The sequence below is a fragment of the Panicum hallii genome, chromosome 5 (assembly GCF_002211085.1).
Source record: "Panicum hallii strain FIL2 chromosome 5, PHallii_v3.1, whole genome shotgun sequence".
Classification (NCBI taxonomy): Eukaryota; Viridiplantae; Streptophyta; class Magnoliopsida; order Poales; family Poaceae; genus Panicum; species Panicum hallii.
The window spans coordinates 23,216,909-23,234,080 of NC_038046.1; the positions used below are offsets into that span (position 1 = coordinate 23,216,909).

Genomic DNA, 17,172 nt, shown 5'->3' on the forward strand with positions numbered 1-17,172 from the left:
ATGCTACTCGATTCGAATTTCAGAGAAAGAGGCAGTCGAGTTGGCGACTTTGGGATTGGTAAAGTCGGTCAGAGATTTGGTTTTCCAGCTGCAGTTTAACTCTTTAGCACATCTGGTGCAAAAGATGACGGTATACGAGCAGCGTCACCCAGAATTATACCAAGACAAGTTCAAACGTCAAGTAATAATGGTTGACGCTCAAGACTCCGAAGACTCTGAGGATGACCAAGAGATCGCAGTTGTGGAGTGGGCACGGGGGGCAAAGCCCGTGCCTTGCAAATGGGTGAAACAACAGGGCCCTCTGAAAGGTTTTTATTTGGATGTAAGCAAAGTCGAATAGATATTCGACTTACTCTTGAAGGAAAAGCAGTTGAAGTTCCCTGAAGGTTTCAAGATCCCAACAGTTCAGGAGCTCCAGGGGAGATCATACTGCAAGTGGCATAACTCTTTCACTCACGGTATCAATGACTGCAAGGAACTCCAACGATAGATACAATCGGCCATTGAGCAAGGCCGATTAATCTTGGGTCAGTACGCCATGAAGGTCGATACTCAACCATTCCCGAATGTAAACATGGTAGAAGGGTACGACCGATCAACACGTCGTCAGCTGGATTTACGCTCGGTATCAACATGGCAGGACATATATCGCGTCAGCATACAAGGAGGCAAGAGGCCGATTCTCGCGAAAGGCCCCAAAAAGAAGAAAGGGACTATATTACCGAGGAACAGGTCAGGCACGTCAGGAATCAGCGACCGGTTTCCTCTCATCTTCTGAGAAAATACCAGTATCAGTATCAACAGCATCTCCAATAGGAGACTGAAGAAGAAGAGTACGACCGACTCACTGGGAAACGCCTTAGGAAGCGAGAGGATACACGAGATCATTGGCATTGCCCGTTCTTCAAATACTGTTGGGATTCTGGTATGAAAAGACTACCTACCCTTGAGGATTGCCCAGAATGCAATTCTCAGAAGCAAGATACAAGGAGCGCCTCAGTTTTTCAGCGCTTGGGGCCAGGGCAACCCCGCCATGAACAAGACAAGTCGACACATACAGTGGGAAATTCAGAAGATGAGGAGGACAAGTGTCACCGACCATGCTGGTGTCCTGATGGGCTCAACCGGTCCCAGAAGTGGAGGGTACAGCGGCTGCGCAGCTTGGAAGAAGCCGAGGCCCAATACTTAGAAACACTAAGGAAGGCACGGCCGGATTTGGCGGAGAAAGTTCACCGCCCCCAAAAAGCAGAGGCCAGTTCTTCCAAGAAGGAATGGCGACCCAAGAAGTCGAAAGCCGATGTGAAGACATCGGCTGATGCACACATGGTGTTTGTTCTCCCTGCAGAGTTTCATGCACCGGGACATGAGGAGGTGCCAGTGGCTCAGCTTGACTTGGGGCCACGACCAGTCATATTCGAGAAGCCCTGAGAAAAGAATTACAAGCACCTGAAGGCTCTATATCTCAAAGGGTACATAAACGGCCAGCCTGTCAGCAAGATGCTAGTCGATACAGGAGCAGCGGTTAATATAATGCCATATTCAGTGCTGCGCAAGTTGAGGCATTCTGTTGGGACTTGATCAAAACCAACATCACGCTAAGTGACTTCAACGGACAAACTTCAGAGGCGCAAGGAGGTAAAACCGTCCCTACGTCATTTTTTGTGGTCAACAGCAAGGGCTCATACACCGTTCTGCTTGGGAGAGATTGGATCCATGCCAATTGCTGTATCCCTTCTACAATGCACTAGTGTCTGATTCAATGGGACGGAGATGAAGTAGAAGTGGTCCACGCGGATGATTCTGTTGAAGTTTTGCATGCCGCCATGAGTGTCTGGGACGCGGAGGACCAGGAGCCGATCTCAGGGATTAGTTTGGAGGGCTGTGACCGCGTGGAAGCTACAAAAAACAGGGTGAGGCTGGTCTTATCCACTGACCTTACGGAGTAGATTGGAAAGTAACAGGAAAGGCCGATCCCTGCGATCAGCTCCCAAGAAATAGAATCGAGTTGTTTTTGTCATCCATGTTACATTGTTATAATGATCACAAAGAGGTCCGCTCGAGCAACCGGCCATGTGATTGTAAAATAATACACATTAATGCAAAGAACAAGACGGCCGATCCCTGCGATCGGCCAAATCCTTCTGCTTCATATTCTTTGTTTATTTGCAGTATCGACTTAATGGATGAAGGGAAGCTAGGATACGGGTTTACATCTGCTGACGAGCTGGAAGAAGTCGATATTGGTCCTGGGGATAAGCCACAGCCAACATTTATCAGCAAAAAGTTAAATCCAGAGTTGCGAGAGGCGATGATAATACTGCTGAGAGAATATACAGACTGTTTTGCCTGGGATTACGCAGAGATGCCCTAATTGGATAGAAGTATTGTTGAGCATTGACTCCCTCTTAAGCTAGGATTTCGGCCGTTTCAGCAACGAGCATGGCAAATGAAGGCCGAAGTACTAGAAGAGGTCAAAAAAGAAGTCGAAAAGATGATAGTAGCAGGCTTCATCAGGCCATGCAGGTATGCTGAATGGATTTCCAGTATTGTACCTGTACAGAAGAAGGACGGCCGATGGCGGGTCTGCGTAAACTTCAGAGTCCTCAACAGAGCAACACCAAAGGATGAGTACCCGATGCCAGTCGTGGAAACGTTGATCAATGCGGCTGCTGGTCATAAGATGTTGAGTTTCATGGCTAGCAATGCTGGTTATAACCAGATTTTTATGGCTCCAGAGGATATTCATAAGACAGCATTTAGAGTACCAGTTGTAGTGGGATTATTCGAATACGTGGTCATGACTTTTGGGCTCAAAAATATTGGTGCTACATATCAACGGGCCATGAACTATATGTTTCATGATTTGATCGGCAAGCTGGTGGAAATCTATATTGATGACGTGGTGGTGAAATCTACATTGGCTGAGGGACATTTAGGAGATCTACGGCAAGTTCTGGAACGAACTAGGAAGTTCGGGCTTAGAATGAATCCTAAGAAGTGTGCCTTTGGTGTATCGGCCGGTCAGTTCCTGGGTTTTCTGGTTCATGAATAGGGAATTGAGGTCGGCCTAAAAAGTCAAGAAGCTGTAAAAACAATGGTGCCACCGACTACAAAGAAGGAACTCCAACAACTCATTGGCAAGATCAATTTTGTTAGGAGATTCATTTCCAATCTGTCAGGAAGAATTGAGCCATTCATGGAGTTGGTAAAAATTAAAGCCAATGATGAGTTCCGCTGGGGGGCAGAGCAACAACAGGCATTTGAAGACATCAAAGAATATTTATCCAAGCCGCTAGTGTTAGTCCCACCCCAGCAGGGTAAGCCATTTTATGTTTATCTGTCAGTGGGTACCACTTCCATTGCTTCAGTCATCGTACAAGTGCAGGATGGCAAGGAGAGAGTTGTTTTTTACCTCAGCAGGAGGATGCTAGATGCAGAGACAAGGTACCCTGAAATTGAGAAATTATGCCTTTGTCTATTCTTTACCTGTACGAAGCTCCGCCACATCCTGCTTTCTGCCGAGACAATTGTCATCTGCAAATCAGATGTTATCAAACATATGTTGTCAGCCACGGTGTTGAAAGGCCAACTCAGTAAATGAATGTTCGCTCTATCAGAATTTGATATCCGGTACCAGCCTGCGAAAGCAGTCAAAGGGCAGGCGCTGGCTGATCTCATTGCGGAAAGGACCAGCTCATACATAGCGGCGCTTTCCATCCACGCATGGGCAATGTATTTTAATGGGTCGGTCTGTGGGGATGGTTCTGGCATAGGTATCTTGCTCGTCTCGCCTCGGGGGGCAACATATTCCTTTTCAATCAGATTGCCAACACCTTACACCGATAATCTAGCCGAGTATGAAGTGGTGCACAAAGGTATGGAGTTACTTCTCGAAGCTGGAGCAGAAGCAGTAGAAGTTTTTGGGGATTCCAAACTGGTCATCTCTCAGCTCACGAAGACATACCGATGTGAGAGCGAGTTGTTGTTTCCCTTGTGGAGATAATGCCAGGAGCTAATGGCCCGGTTCAGATATATAAATTTCTACTGGATACCAAGGGTACAAAATTCTGAGGCCAATGATCTTGCCCAGATGGCTTCCGGTTACAAGGACACGGCGGATGGAGCTGATTTTCCAATAAACCTGTTGGATCAGGGGGATTGGAGAGCTGATATCTTCAATTACTTGAAGGATCCGGCTCGGGGGGCACCTAAGAAGATACGTTACAGAGCCATGAAGCAAGTCCAGATAGGGGACGACTTGTTCTACAGAACTCTTGAAGGGCTACTACTTAAGTGCTTGGGGCCGATTGAGTCCAATCGGCTTTTACATGAAGTCCATGAAGGTACGTGTGGTACTCATCAATCAGCCCACAAGATGAAGTGGTTGATCAGGCGCTCGGGATATTATTGGCCTAATATGCTGGAAGATTGCTTCAAGTATTATAAAGGATGCCAGGCCTGTCAGAGGTTTGGAAAGATACAAATAGTACTAGCATCAGCAATGAATCCTATCATCAAACCTTGGCCATTCAGGGGCTGGGGCATGGACATGATCGGTAAGATTAATCCTCCATCGAGTAAGGGCCATCAGTTTATTTTGGCTATCACAAATTATTTTACAAAATGGGTAGAGGCTGCTCCTATGAAGTCAGTAACATCGAGGGACGTCATCAATTTCATCAAAGAACACGTTATTCATAGGTTTGGGATTCCACAGACCATTACAACAGATGGAGGGTCGGTGTTTATATCTGATGAATTCAAAAAGTTTGCTGCCGACATGGGAATCAAATTAATCATCTCCATACTACGCTCAAGCAAACGGACAAGGCGAAGCGTCTAATCAGAGCCTGATCAAGTTGATCAAAAGGAAGATTGATGAACATCCATGGCGTTGGCATGAAGTATTATCAGAAGCGTTATGGGCTTATCGTGTTTCATGCCATGGGGCAACAAGAACTTCACCATATCATTTAGTATATGGGCAGGAGGTCGTATTGCCATGGGAAATTACGGCCGGTTCAAGACGGATAGAGTTTCAGAATGAGTTGACTGCTGAAGAATATGCACCACTAATGAGCGACAATATGGAAGACATTACAGAACTCAGGTTTTGGTCGCTGGAAAAGAACAAGGAAAATAAGGCCAAGGTAGCCCGCGCGTACAACAAGAAGGTTAAACCGAAGGAATTCCAAGTTGGGGATTTAGTGTGGGAAGCGGTGTTACCATTGGGACTAAGGATGCGGCATATGGTAAATGGTCTCTAAATTGGCACGGGCCTTATAGAGTTGATCAAGCTCTGCCAGGGAATGCATACATGCTTGAAGAATTGGATGGGGTTAAATTTCCGATGGCTGTCAATGGTCAGCATCTCAAGAAATATTTCCCGAGCATGTGGGAAGATGAGTAATGAAGCCGATGTAAGGCATCAGGCTATGGACCAATACAATCAGGGTATTTGCGAGAAAAGCCGATATGACACATTGGGCTGCAAGATATAATCGAGTACTTTGCGGTACATCGAGTTGATCTAATCAGGTACCTCGTGGTATACTGGGCTGCAGGACGGTATCTATCGGGTACTTTGGAAGCCGGTGCAATGCATCAGGTTGTAAGGTGGAATGGGATGAGCAAGCCAGATCTATAAAGAAAAAGCAGCGTCTGTCCGTGCGCAGAGTTGAAGGTCGAACAGCCGATGTTAAGCCATCGACTTTAGAAGCAATAATCGGGCCTTGCAAATCCTGGGTGTTGATAAAAGCAGAGAGGTTGGTTGCAGGTGTCTCTTGACCTTAAAAGAACAGGTTCGACTCCTTTGCAGGGTTTCCTGGGTACTCATATTTTTTGACCTGATTGGGGATCGAGATGTAACAACAAGCAAAGAAGTCGACTGCAGAGTACTCTTGTTATTGACGAGATCATTTGAAGGGTACTCGAGTTCTTGGGATTTTTGATCTGGAATAAAGAAGAGTTTGAGATTGGATTGGGCGATTCAAGGAAAGAGGCTGATGCGATGCCATCGGACTTTAGAAGATTAGATTTTTAGACACTGGCTCGCTGAAATTAAAAGGGTTCATTTACAAGAAATTATTACAAAAGAAGCCGATCTACCGGCTATGAGCACAACGGCGGAAGACCCTACGAACTACCACCAGTAAGTCCCTAAGGTCTTGCGACGCTTGTACGGGGGGATGCGCTGGTGTCATCGTCGCTGCTGCCATCGCCGCCGCCGGTGCTGTTGCTGTTGCCACCATCATCGCTGGTGTCGTCACTGGCATCCCCGTCATCTTCTGAAGTCGATGATCCACCGTGCAGGAACCCTCCTGCTGCTGAGTTGTCGTTGGTGGAAGTGTCCTTGGCATCTTCTTCTGAGAAAGAGAAGAAATCATCATCCCAGGAATCTTCATCGTCGCCTTCGTCCAGGTCCCCATGAAGGAGAATCTGGAGGTCTTCATCGTCGGTCAGGGGTTCATCGTCCTATGACCAAGTACTGAAATCCCACTCCTCTGCGTCCCAATGCAGAGGAGTGAGAGCTTCATATGAAGCTATTGGATCGAACTCCGGCATCGCCTCCCTGGAGGTTTCGGAGTTAGGAGAAGTGATGGAGAATATGGAAGAAGACGAAGGGGAATTGGAGGAGATAGAGGAAGGGGAAGCCATTGTCAGGGGATGCAGAGTGTGCTAGTGCGGCTAATGCACGGGGAGAGAAGATGAATAGAAAAAAATCCGCCGATGACAGTTTATAAAGGCAGAGATGGAAGGCGAAGCGGTGTTATCGCGATTCCCGAGGGAGAAGTCGACGGGTCGCGTCCGATGGTATTGGAAGGCAGCATGCGTGTACGGGCCTTGGAAGTCGAAGGGCCACGTCCAATGGCATTGGGAGCGGTATGTGCATGCACAAGTCTGACAAGTTGAAGAGGCGATGGTTTCAGAATTATCATTGCCAAAACCAGGGGGGCATGTGTTATCGCCATAATTTGACAGGGCCAAGGGATGGGCGAGAGCAACATGGGCTGAAGGAAATCATCGTAATGGTCTGCGAACCGGCTTCTGTGCGAACGTGTTAAGGGCCAGAATGGCCGTGTATCTAAGGATAGTTTAAAAATAGTAAGTTAGAGATTGTATCGTAATCAGCTAGGGTTAGTTAGAAAAGATCAAGTCTCCGAACTATAAATATGTATCATGAGATTCAATAAAGGAAATCAATCAAACATTCACAACAAACTCTCGGCGCATCGCCACCCCTTCCCCAAGGGTCTTCTCCAGGTAATCGACATGCTGCTCCGATCATATCCTGCATGGTCGGAGCAGCGTTGCTTTTATCTGTTTATTCTTGTGTTTCTCGTACTGAAGCATTTTTTATGGCGAGTAACACTAGTTATCTTAAACAATTATGATGCTGCATTGGTTTTGAATAGTAGATCCATGTTCTGCTTGCTGTTCGTGATTGTTTAGCTACTCTTGTACGTAATCTCAGGTGTAAGGGCAGCGCCTTGCTCTGTTATTGCTTAGTAGATCTAATCTGTTATGGTAGTTCTTTGTGTTACAAGGAATTGGTTTAATATCCATATGATTAGGCCCTTCAAACGGGTTAAATGTTCCGGCTGCATGTTTGGTGCCTTATGGTAACCTGACGAGGGATTGTTCCGGGAATCGACTTGTTAGTTGGTTTTTAGGCCTCTCTTCGGGTTAGTGTATTGTTACCTTTCATGTTCATTAGGCTTAACCACGCATAGGATGTTCTGGTTATGCGATGAAAGCTTTTATCGTCACAGATTGGATTAGCTTGCCAATTACAGAGCATGCTTTTATCTTTTCTATCGGATTCGTACAAAATGTTCACATGTTAATAGATCCGATCTGTTCAACGTGGCAATCGGCTTCTTGTAGCCGATTCTGGAAGGTACCCGAAGGTTCGACCTAGTACAGTGACTCCATCGGCTTCTTTAGCTGATCTCGGGGTCGTTGTAAGAGCCGATCACGGCTCGGACTAATGTTTGATATGGTTGTGCATGCAGAAAATAGCTGGCGAACGACTTCTACACCTTCCTGATCTGGTATAGGATAGGTGGCACGTCTAGCACTTCACCAAGCCAGGGCGTGTGCCGGACTTCTGGGCCATTGACCGAGGGACCGGGACCCACCAGCAGTCCCGGAAGCCTCTCGGCTCCTCGTGTTGCCTGTCGCTGCTCGCCGTGGGTTTCGACAGACAACATCACTGCGATCAAGAGGCAATCGAGTATGCCTTGACTACACGCATGCCAAAACCTTGATCTGAAGTTTTCACGGCCGTATAGCAGCTCTCCCAATTGGAGATGGTGATTCAAGTTGTACCTCCACAGAAAAAGCTGGGCTAGTCAACGGCGAAGCCCAACACCAGCGATGTTGGCGTGAAGTCCATCCTATTGCAGGAGGGCGACTTGTCTAAGACAGCACTCATCAGCGCCGAGCTGGACGACGAATAGGAACTCACGCTCGTCAACTTCCTTAGGGCTAACCGAGACATATTTGCGTGGAAACTAGTAGATATGCCAATGGTGCCCATGGAGTTTGATCGTGCATTGCCTAAAAGTTGATCCGAAAGCCACCCCCAAGAAGCAACGACTACGCCAATTCTCCCCTGACAAGAGGGAGGCCATCAAAAAGGAGTTAGCAAAACTACTCACGGCTGGTTTCATTAAAGAAGTCTACCACCCAGAGTGTCTAGCTAACCCCGTACTTGTTTTGAAAAAGAATAATAATGAATGTAGAATGTGTGTGGATTATACCGACCTTAACAGGCATTGCCCAAAAGATCCTTTCACACTTTCACGCATCGACCAAGTCATCGACTCCACGGCTGGCTGCGTCCTGCTCTCTTTCCTTGATTGTTACTTGGGCTACCATCAGATTGCCTCAAGGAAGAAGACTAGATCAAGACAACATTCATCACCCCGTTTGGAGCTTACACCTACAATACTATGTCCTTCGGGTTGAAGAACGTAGGGGCTACATATTAGCGAGCCATCCAGCTTTGCCTCGCTGATCAGCTACATCACAATGTTGAAGCTTATGTGGATGTCGTGGTCATCAAGACTAGGAACCAAGATGAGTTCATCTCCGACCTCGAGGAAACCTTCCACAGCTTGCGCAAATTCCGGTGGAAGCTCAACTCAACCAAGTCCATCTTTAGCATACCGCAAGGGAAACTACTCGGGTTCATCGTCAACCACCGGGGAATTGAAGCCAACCCAGAGAATATTACCGCCATCGCCGACATGGGAGCCCCACAAATGATCAAGGACGTCCAGAAGCTTACAGGGTGTATGGCGGCCCTCAACAGATTCATCTCACGCCTTGGGGAACGGGGATTACCGTTCTTCAAGCTCCCGAAGTGGCAGGACAAGTTCCAATGGATAGAGGAGGCGAAGTAGGCACTGGAGGACCTTAAGCATCATGTCCAGTCACCCCCTATCCTCACTGCTCCATTGCCAGGCGAGAATCTGCTTCTCTACATCGCCGCGATTACTCATGCCATCAGCACTGCTATCGTGGTGGAATGCCAGGAGGAAAGCCATGCCTTCAGCTTGCAGCGGCCAGTGTATTTTGTCAGTGAGGTCCTTTCTGAATCTAAGGTTTGTTACCTGTCAACTCAGAAACTTCTCTACACTATACTAATCACCTCCAGGAAGCTTCACCACTACTTCGATAAATACAAGATCTCAGTTGTCACTAATTTCCATTGGCGGATATACTCCACAATCGGGACGCCACTTGACGCATCTCCAAGTGGGCAGTGGAATTGGGTGCTCTCAGCATTGACTTCAAGCTTCGCACCACCATCAAGTTAGAAGCACTAGTCGATTTCATGGCAGAGTGGTGAGAAAATCAAGTTGCAGCTTCAGCCAACATGCTAGAGCATTGGGTTATGTACTTCGACGGTTCTCTCAAGCTCAGAGGCGGTGGCATAGGAGTTCTCTTCAACTCACCTAAGGGTGAACAGCTCAACATACGTGATCCAGATACTATTTGAGGTCTCCAACAACGAAGCCAAGTATGAGGCATTACTGCACGGGCTATGCCTAGCTGTCTCCCTTGGCATCAAGAGATTACTTGTCTACGACGACTCCTTGCTGGTGGTTCAACAAGTCAACAAAGAGTGGGACATCAACAAGGACACCATGGATGCGTACATCACGGAAGTATGCAAGCTTGAGAACAAGTTCTCGGGACTCAAGATCCACCATGTGGTTTGGGACAACAACGTGGGGGCAGATGTGCTCTCAAAACTAGGCTCCAATCGAGCAAATGTCCCACCGGGAGTATTTGTTCATGAGATACATCACCCGTCCATCAAAGCACCAGATCAAAGCACCATCGCTCCATGCTCTTTTGAGCCTGACCGAGAGGTCATGATGATTGAGGTCGACCGTTGGGTACCGTTCATTGACTTTATCAAAGATCAGAAGCTACCCCCTGGTGTTGATGAAAAATGCGCTTGGGCTGCACGCATCATCAGGCAAAGCAAGGGTTATGTTCTGGTCAGCGACAAGTTGTACAAGCATGGTTCAGCAATAGGCATCCTTATGAAGTGCGTTCCAGTTGACGAAGTCAAAGAAATACAGCAAGAAATTCAAGAAGGAATCTATGGCAATCATGCAGCATCAAGGACGCAAGTCAAGAAAGCTTTTGCTAATGTCGAGGATCTTGTTCATCGGTGTACCAATTGGCAGTTCTTCGGCAGGTAGGCTCATATCCCAGCGCATAACCTCATCACCATACCACCATCCTAGCCTTTTGCTTGCTAGGGCCTAGACATGATTGGGCCTTTGACTATGGTGCTAGGAGGTTTTACCCATGTGTTGGTGGCCATCGACAAGTTCACAAAATGGATCGAGTACAAGCTAATTACAAAGATCTCCGCGGATCGAGTAGTCAGCTCCATCTGCGACATCTTGCACCGCTTTGGCTTTCCCAACACTATCATCACAGATCTGGGATCTGATTTCCACTTACACGAGTTCTGGGAATTCTTTGAGAATAGCACTATTGAGGTAAACTACGTGTCGGTTGCTCACCCGCGGGCCAATGGCTAGGTTGAGCACGCCAACGGTTTAATCCTTGATGGGCTAAAGAAAAGACTCTATGACTAGAATAGAAAAAAGAGGGCAAGTGGATTCATGAGCTTCCTTGGTTGTCTGGGGGCTTCGCATTGAACTAAGCAAAGCCACAGGTCAATCACTATTTTTTTCTCTTCTATGGGTCAGAAGCTATCCTCCCTGCAAAGATCATGTGGAAGTCTCCAAGACTGAAGATGTATGAAGAAGGCGAAGCTGATAGGCAAGATATCTAGAACTTGATTCGGCGCAAGAAGTCAGATGCATAGCCCTGTTATAGTCAACTCGCTACCTACAAGGCATCCGACGCTACCACGACCATAATGTACAGGAGAGGTCATTCAACATTGGTGATTTAGTCCTCCATCGCATCAAAGATGAGACAGAGCTTCACAAGCTCAACTCACGATGGGAAGGGCCTTTATCGTCATGAAAGTTACAAGAAACCAAGGTCGTATTGACTACAATACCCTGATGGCCAAGAGGTCCCAAACTCTTGGAATATCGAGCACCTACGCTGTTTCTACCCCTAGATAACTTGTACACAAAGTTATCAGCTGCAGCGCAGCATGTGTATCAAGAAAGAGATGGTTTGATCTTTCAATGACTACTTTTTGTCTCTAAGCAAGACTACATAACTTGGGGGCTTCAGCCATGCGTACTTACAACACGTTAACTATGCCTAGTCTCTAAAGTACTCGGGAGCTATCACCACGAGCCCTTTCTAAACGACTACTTTCACACTTGCCCTATGGGCCAAAGCGCCAAGACTACTTGCGATCGACTCCGACTACTTCGAGCACTAGCCTAACAGTTTTTAAGAACCAACAGCATGAGTTACTGCAAGAAAGACAAAGAGGCTCTCACACCTACAAAAGCAATCCAATGTATCACATAGTGTGAGTAAATCCAAAGTCGCTTATTCTTGCTGTATGGGACTTTATGTTGGATACCAAGTTGTGGACTACCTCCAGAAGTGTGGCCTTCTGAGTTTCTGCATTGGGCATCCCACATTCTTTATCTAAGTCCTACGATTTTTGGTATTACTTTATGAGTAAGCACACCGAACACATCAACAGGCAATAACAAGTAAAACATATTGTAACACCCTAATTTTCAAATTAGGAACCTAAATAAATTTTGCTAGATTTTTTCAGGATCCATTAGGTTTTATTTCAAATTCTTTTGATTTTATAGCATTTACATAGAATTAACAATAATTTACTTAACCATAAAAAGATATATAAGAAAATATAGGTCTTGTGCATATCATGCCATATTGCATTGTTTTATTGCTTGTCTTCCATTTGTATTTAAATTTCAAATTCAAATTCAAATGCATTTGAATGTATTTCTTTTTCTCCCTCTCTTTCTCTTTTGGCCCGGCCCACTCTCTCTTTCTTTTCCCCTCTCTCCCTTTCCTACCGCAAGGCCCAGCCCAACCGGCCTCTTCTTTTTTTACCTCCCCGCGTGGCCCAGCCGGCCCAGCCTTCTCTCCCTCTCTCTCTCACTGCCAAGCGGGACCCGCCCGTCGGGTCATTCCCCGATGTCGCGCCAGGCTCGGACTCGAGCCCGAGTCCAGCCACGGCACGACATCACCTCCGCCCGCGCGGTGCCCCAAGCCTGCACGTCGAGGCCCCTCGGCCACCCTATAAAGCCGCCTCCTCACGCCCTCAGTCTCATCAACCCCGCAGCCGCCGCCTCGCCTCGCGAACCCTAGCCGCGCAAGCCCACCGCCGCCACCGCCCCTCGGCCGCCCGACGCGCCGCCGCTCCACCGCTTTCCACCGTCGAGCAAGTGCCCCCAGAGCTCCACGTTGTGGTAACGAGCATCGCCGGCCCCTTTTCCCCCTTTTCCCTGCCTTACCGCATGCGCAATTCCTCGCCGAAGCTCCACGGCCGCGCGCCCCTCTCCGGCCCCCATCTCGCCAACCTGAGCCCCTGGATGCGTTCCTCGCAGCGCCCGCGTTCTTCCCATGCAGCCCGCGCGTGAAATCGAGCCCGAACGGCTGTTTACAGCCATGTTCGACGAGTCCGCCGCCGTGTGCCGTCGTCGCCGGCGTCCAGCGCCGCCACCCCAAGCCGCCAGCCTCTCCCCAGCAGTCCAATCTAGATCCGACGGTGTAGGTTAGATCTAGACCGGGGTCAAATAACCCCGTACTGGTCAACCCTAGGATCTTTTACACTTTAGCCCCTGAGTTCTATCGAAATCAACCCGCAATCCATGACAGTTCAAAAGTATTCACGAGTAGATCCTTTTTCTTCTGTTTAAGCTCTTGTATTTTTCTAAAATAGAACCCGCTGTCCCTAGCGCCTATATTTTTCAATCTAAACCCTAGATTTAAGGTTTAATTATGTTTTAGCCCTCGGTTTTTTTCCAGATCCCTTCTAGTGTTAAATCTTTTACAAATAAGCCCCCCGAATCATGTTTTAGCCATAACTTCGCCATTTTAACTCCGTTTTTGTCGATTCTTGCGCTCACGCGACCCTTGCGACGTATACAGTAGTTTCATAAATTTTTTTTGCTCTGTTTATATTGTTTGGTGTACTGTTTCTTCTTTATTGTACTTGTTTGATTGTATGTACTTAGGTGTTGCGATAGACGGTGCGCAGTTTGAGGGTCCGCAAGCGCAAGGCTTTGAAGACGTCCCTGAGCAGCAGCAGTACTTTGACGAAGGCAAGTGGTCCTTGATCATATTCTGGTCCTGATAACTTTTTAAATACACCATTTACTTTATATGCATGCATGTGTCTATAATATGATAGATCCCAAACTAAGAATGTGCCTAGTTTCTTTTGAAATTCCTTGATTAAACCTGGGTTGTTATATTTATATTGTAGCTATGCTAGTTTCTCTTACTTAGGATTGAGTTGGATAACTTGAAAATCATGCTACATTGGTTTTGCTCATATTCTGGAATACTTTTATGGTGATAATCAAGATCATTGCATTAATTCGAACACGGAGAACCACGTAGGAAAACAGTGCAACCACAATACTACATGGCTCTGGTTTTATCTAATTAATTAGAAACTTTAGCCTATGCTTATCTTACCGAAAGGGCAAGAGGGGTTGCATCGTCGGGGTATAGCTCGGTCCTCTTGAGGCTTTATGATATGCAGTCCAGAGTGAAAACTGATATATCAGCTGTGCTCACGGTTAAGAGCGGCTTGGACCCTCACATAATAATTAAACTTAAAAATGATCTAAATTGATGTTCTTTGTTTGTGTTGTTGTTAATTATCTCTTTTACTTATTCAAGGGTTGGTATATACTTACATTTAGTTAATGCTTGCTAAATAAAACTTGGTCAACTAAAAATGCTTATCGCAGTCAAACCGTGTCAGCCTTTCCTTAATGTTGGCCTTGCATATCATATAATTTACTGCACTTGCTGAGTGCCAACCATGAGTGTACTCACGCTTGATTTATTAAAACCAATGATGCTCAGAACAAGATAATTGTCCGGAGTTCCCTAAAGATTTTGAGGAGTTCTAGGCGTATGTCTCCCAGTCATTTGCCTGTGAAGTTGAAGTCCGCTGCTAGTTATAAACGTTTAATTATTCGCTTAAGATTAAGACTTTCGGTCATGTAATAAAGTACTATAATACTCTCTTTCATTATGACATTATTTCGGGTATACACATGTATCGTCTACCATATGTGTGGAACTTGATCCTAGTGCACATATGAGATGCATTCGGTTCCTTTCCAAAACCGGTGTGACACATATATACATGTTTACATACACGAATAGGTGGTTCAGTGATTACACATCATGTTCACTCCTGCTCTAAGCTTTCAATCAATCTCTGAGCCACTGGTTTTACTTCTTCATATACTCTGAGAATTTCTCCTCAGAGCAATCAGCAAACATACCGTCAACCAGTGGCTTCAGATTGGCCTTAGGCCAGTAGGACATTACGAGCCCAAGGATGTGCGCTACATAAATCTTGGTGGTCTTCGAGATATTTCTAGAAATCTTTTGTGGGGCTTCACAGAATCACTCCAGTAGCGTCCTCTCATTGATTACCCTCTCTTCTGGAGGATCCACCATGTCTACGACTACTTGTGCCGCAACCCTGAGCTCTTCAAGGTCCTCATCTTTCAACTCCTTCTCAGCGGCTATGTCCTTGATCTGAGTCATACACATTACAAGTTGCACATCTACATCTTGGAGCGCTTTAATCAACTTTTCTGCATCATCTGTGGCTTGGTACAGCAGATTCTTCACGTCAGTCACCAGATCTTCTTTATATCTTATTATATTATTGAGTTATGTGGACAATTGACAAAAGAAAGAACTCGCACGAGTTTAGATACAAGCAACTGGATAAAACAAAGCAAGGCAAAAAGCAATTAGCAGATTGTTACCTCGGTGAGTTTTGGCCATAGCCTTGTTCCTGTTTGACAGGTTTTCAATTTCCTTCTTCAAGAGCCACACATCCTAGGTACGCTCCTGTTTCAAAATATTGAGTTCATTCCGAAGCTCAATATTTTTCATGATTTCCTCCCCAATTTGGCAGCCTTTCTCTTGCAATTGGCGAGCTCCATCTTCTAGTGCTCTAAGCTTGTTGTCGGTGTTTAACCTCCAAACCCAACGAGGGATACTCCCGAGGTGGTAGATTGTAGGTAGACTGTAAAAGATTAAGAATTTGAATTGATGGTTAAAATAAGAAAATTAGTTCATAAATTTGAAAATCCCTTTGTTCGGGATAACATGACTCAAAAAATGGTTAAAAAAATAACTTTCCCAAAGAAATTCTAAATTACCGCTCAAAACAAATCTTATCCCGAGATGAACTCTTCAGCTTCTACACAATGATATGCCGAGTTGTTTCTGAAAGTGCATGTGGCCCCCTAAGTGGGTTTTGGTGTTGATGACATACAAAATTAAGGAGCTAATGAGTTTATCGAGTTTTGGACAGGTTAAAATTCAATGAAATGAAAAACAGCAAGAAATGACACCAAATTTGCTTAAAGGATGGTGTTGGTCTTAAAAGAAGATCCTTACTTATTTTATATTTTGAATTTGAGTTTAGGAAACACCATACTATTAAGAGGGATGTGAATGGATAGCATAAAGGTGTCAAAGTGCTTATTTGAGATGCTAACCATCAAGGAGAGACACAAAATCACACACTTGTGCACCTATTTTTCTATCTATTTCAGTGTGTGTTGGAAGTTCTGACCCTAGGTCGGAAGTTCCGACACTTGTCAGAAGAAGCTGGATTCTTCCGACAAGGTGTCCTCAGCCAGCCATTTTAAAATTGTCGTACGTTTTGACCCTATGTCGGAAGTTCCGACAATCACTTAACCAGTGCACTAATGGCTAGTTTTTGGGGGTTGCGTATTTATACCCCCTCAGCCCCACCCCCTTCACTTGCTGCTGACCTAACCCGAGACAAACACCTCCAAGAGCATTTACTACTCCTCCCCAATCCCTGATTGAGCTAATCCTTTAGTTCATTTGAGTTAGGGCTTGAGTGAGAGCAAGATTGAGGTGTGAGACTCAACTTTTTAAGTGAAAGGGCAGCCAAGTTCATCTCAAGAGCACTTGAAGCATATTCATCCCTCAATTCATGTTTGTTACTCTTCAAGCTTGCTTCTATACGGTTTGGTGTCACCCATGGAGCGTCCTCTCGTGTGTGCACCCCGGGAAGTTTGTACTACCCTATCCTTTATGGATTTCAAAGTAAGTGACTAATTCCTCCTTTGTGGTTGATTGAGTGAGTAAAGGGTTAGTGGAAGATCCAGCACTTTGTGAGCTCCTCAACGAAGACGTAACTTCCTTAGTGGAAGTGAAATTCGGGAACAAATCTCTCGTGTCTTGTGCTTATTGCATTTATTTAGTTTTTATTGACCTAGAGTTTGTTTTGTGCCGATCTACGTACTTGAGTTGTTGTGCTTGCAAAGTTCACTTGCAGAAGTCTCCTAGTATAATTGTGCAACTTTTGATTCAGCCAGTTTCTATAGTTTCAAGTTTAATTTTGAATTTTGTATAAGAACTTTAGTTTTGTTGGAAGTTCCGGTCCAGTGTCGGAAATTCCGACACATTTAATTCTTGCGAGGTCTTGCA

At 45.8% G+C, this 17,172-nt stretch overlaps 1 protein-coding gene across 1 annotated transcript; it reads left to right on the plus strand.

The window, feature by feature from the left end:
* Positions 1 to 10,157: 10,157 nt before the first annotated feature.
* LOC112892565 lies at positions 10,158 to 10,724 on the plus strand. The gene has a single exon (XM_025959701.1). It carries the CDS (start codon positions 10,158 to 10,160, stop codon positions 10,722 to 10,724), a length of 567 nt encoding a protein of 188 aa, XP_025815486.1.
* Positions 10,725 to 17,172: the final 6,448 nt, after the last annotated feature.

What these genes read in the sequence shown, in the direction of transcription:
- LOC112892565 (XM_025959701.1), top strand. Translation starts at nt 10,158, where the DNA reads ATGGATGCGTACATCACGGAAGTATGCAAGCTTGAGAACAAGTTCTCG.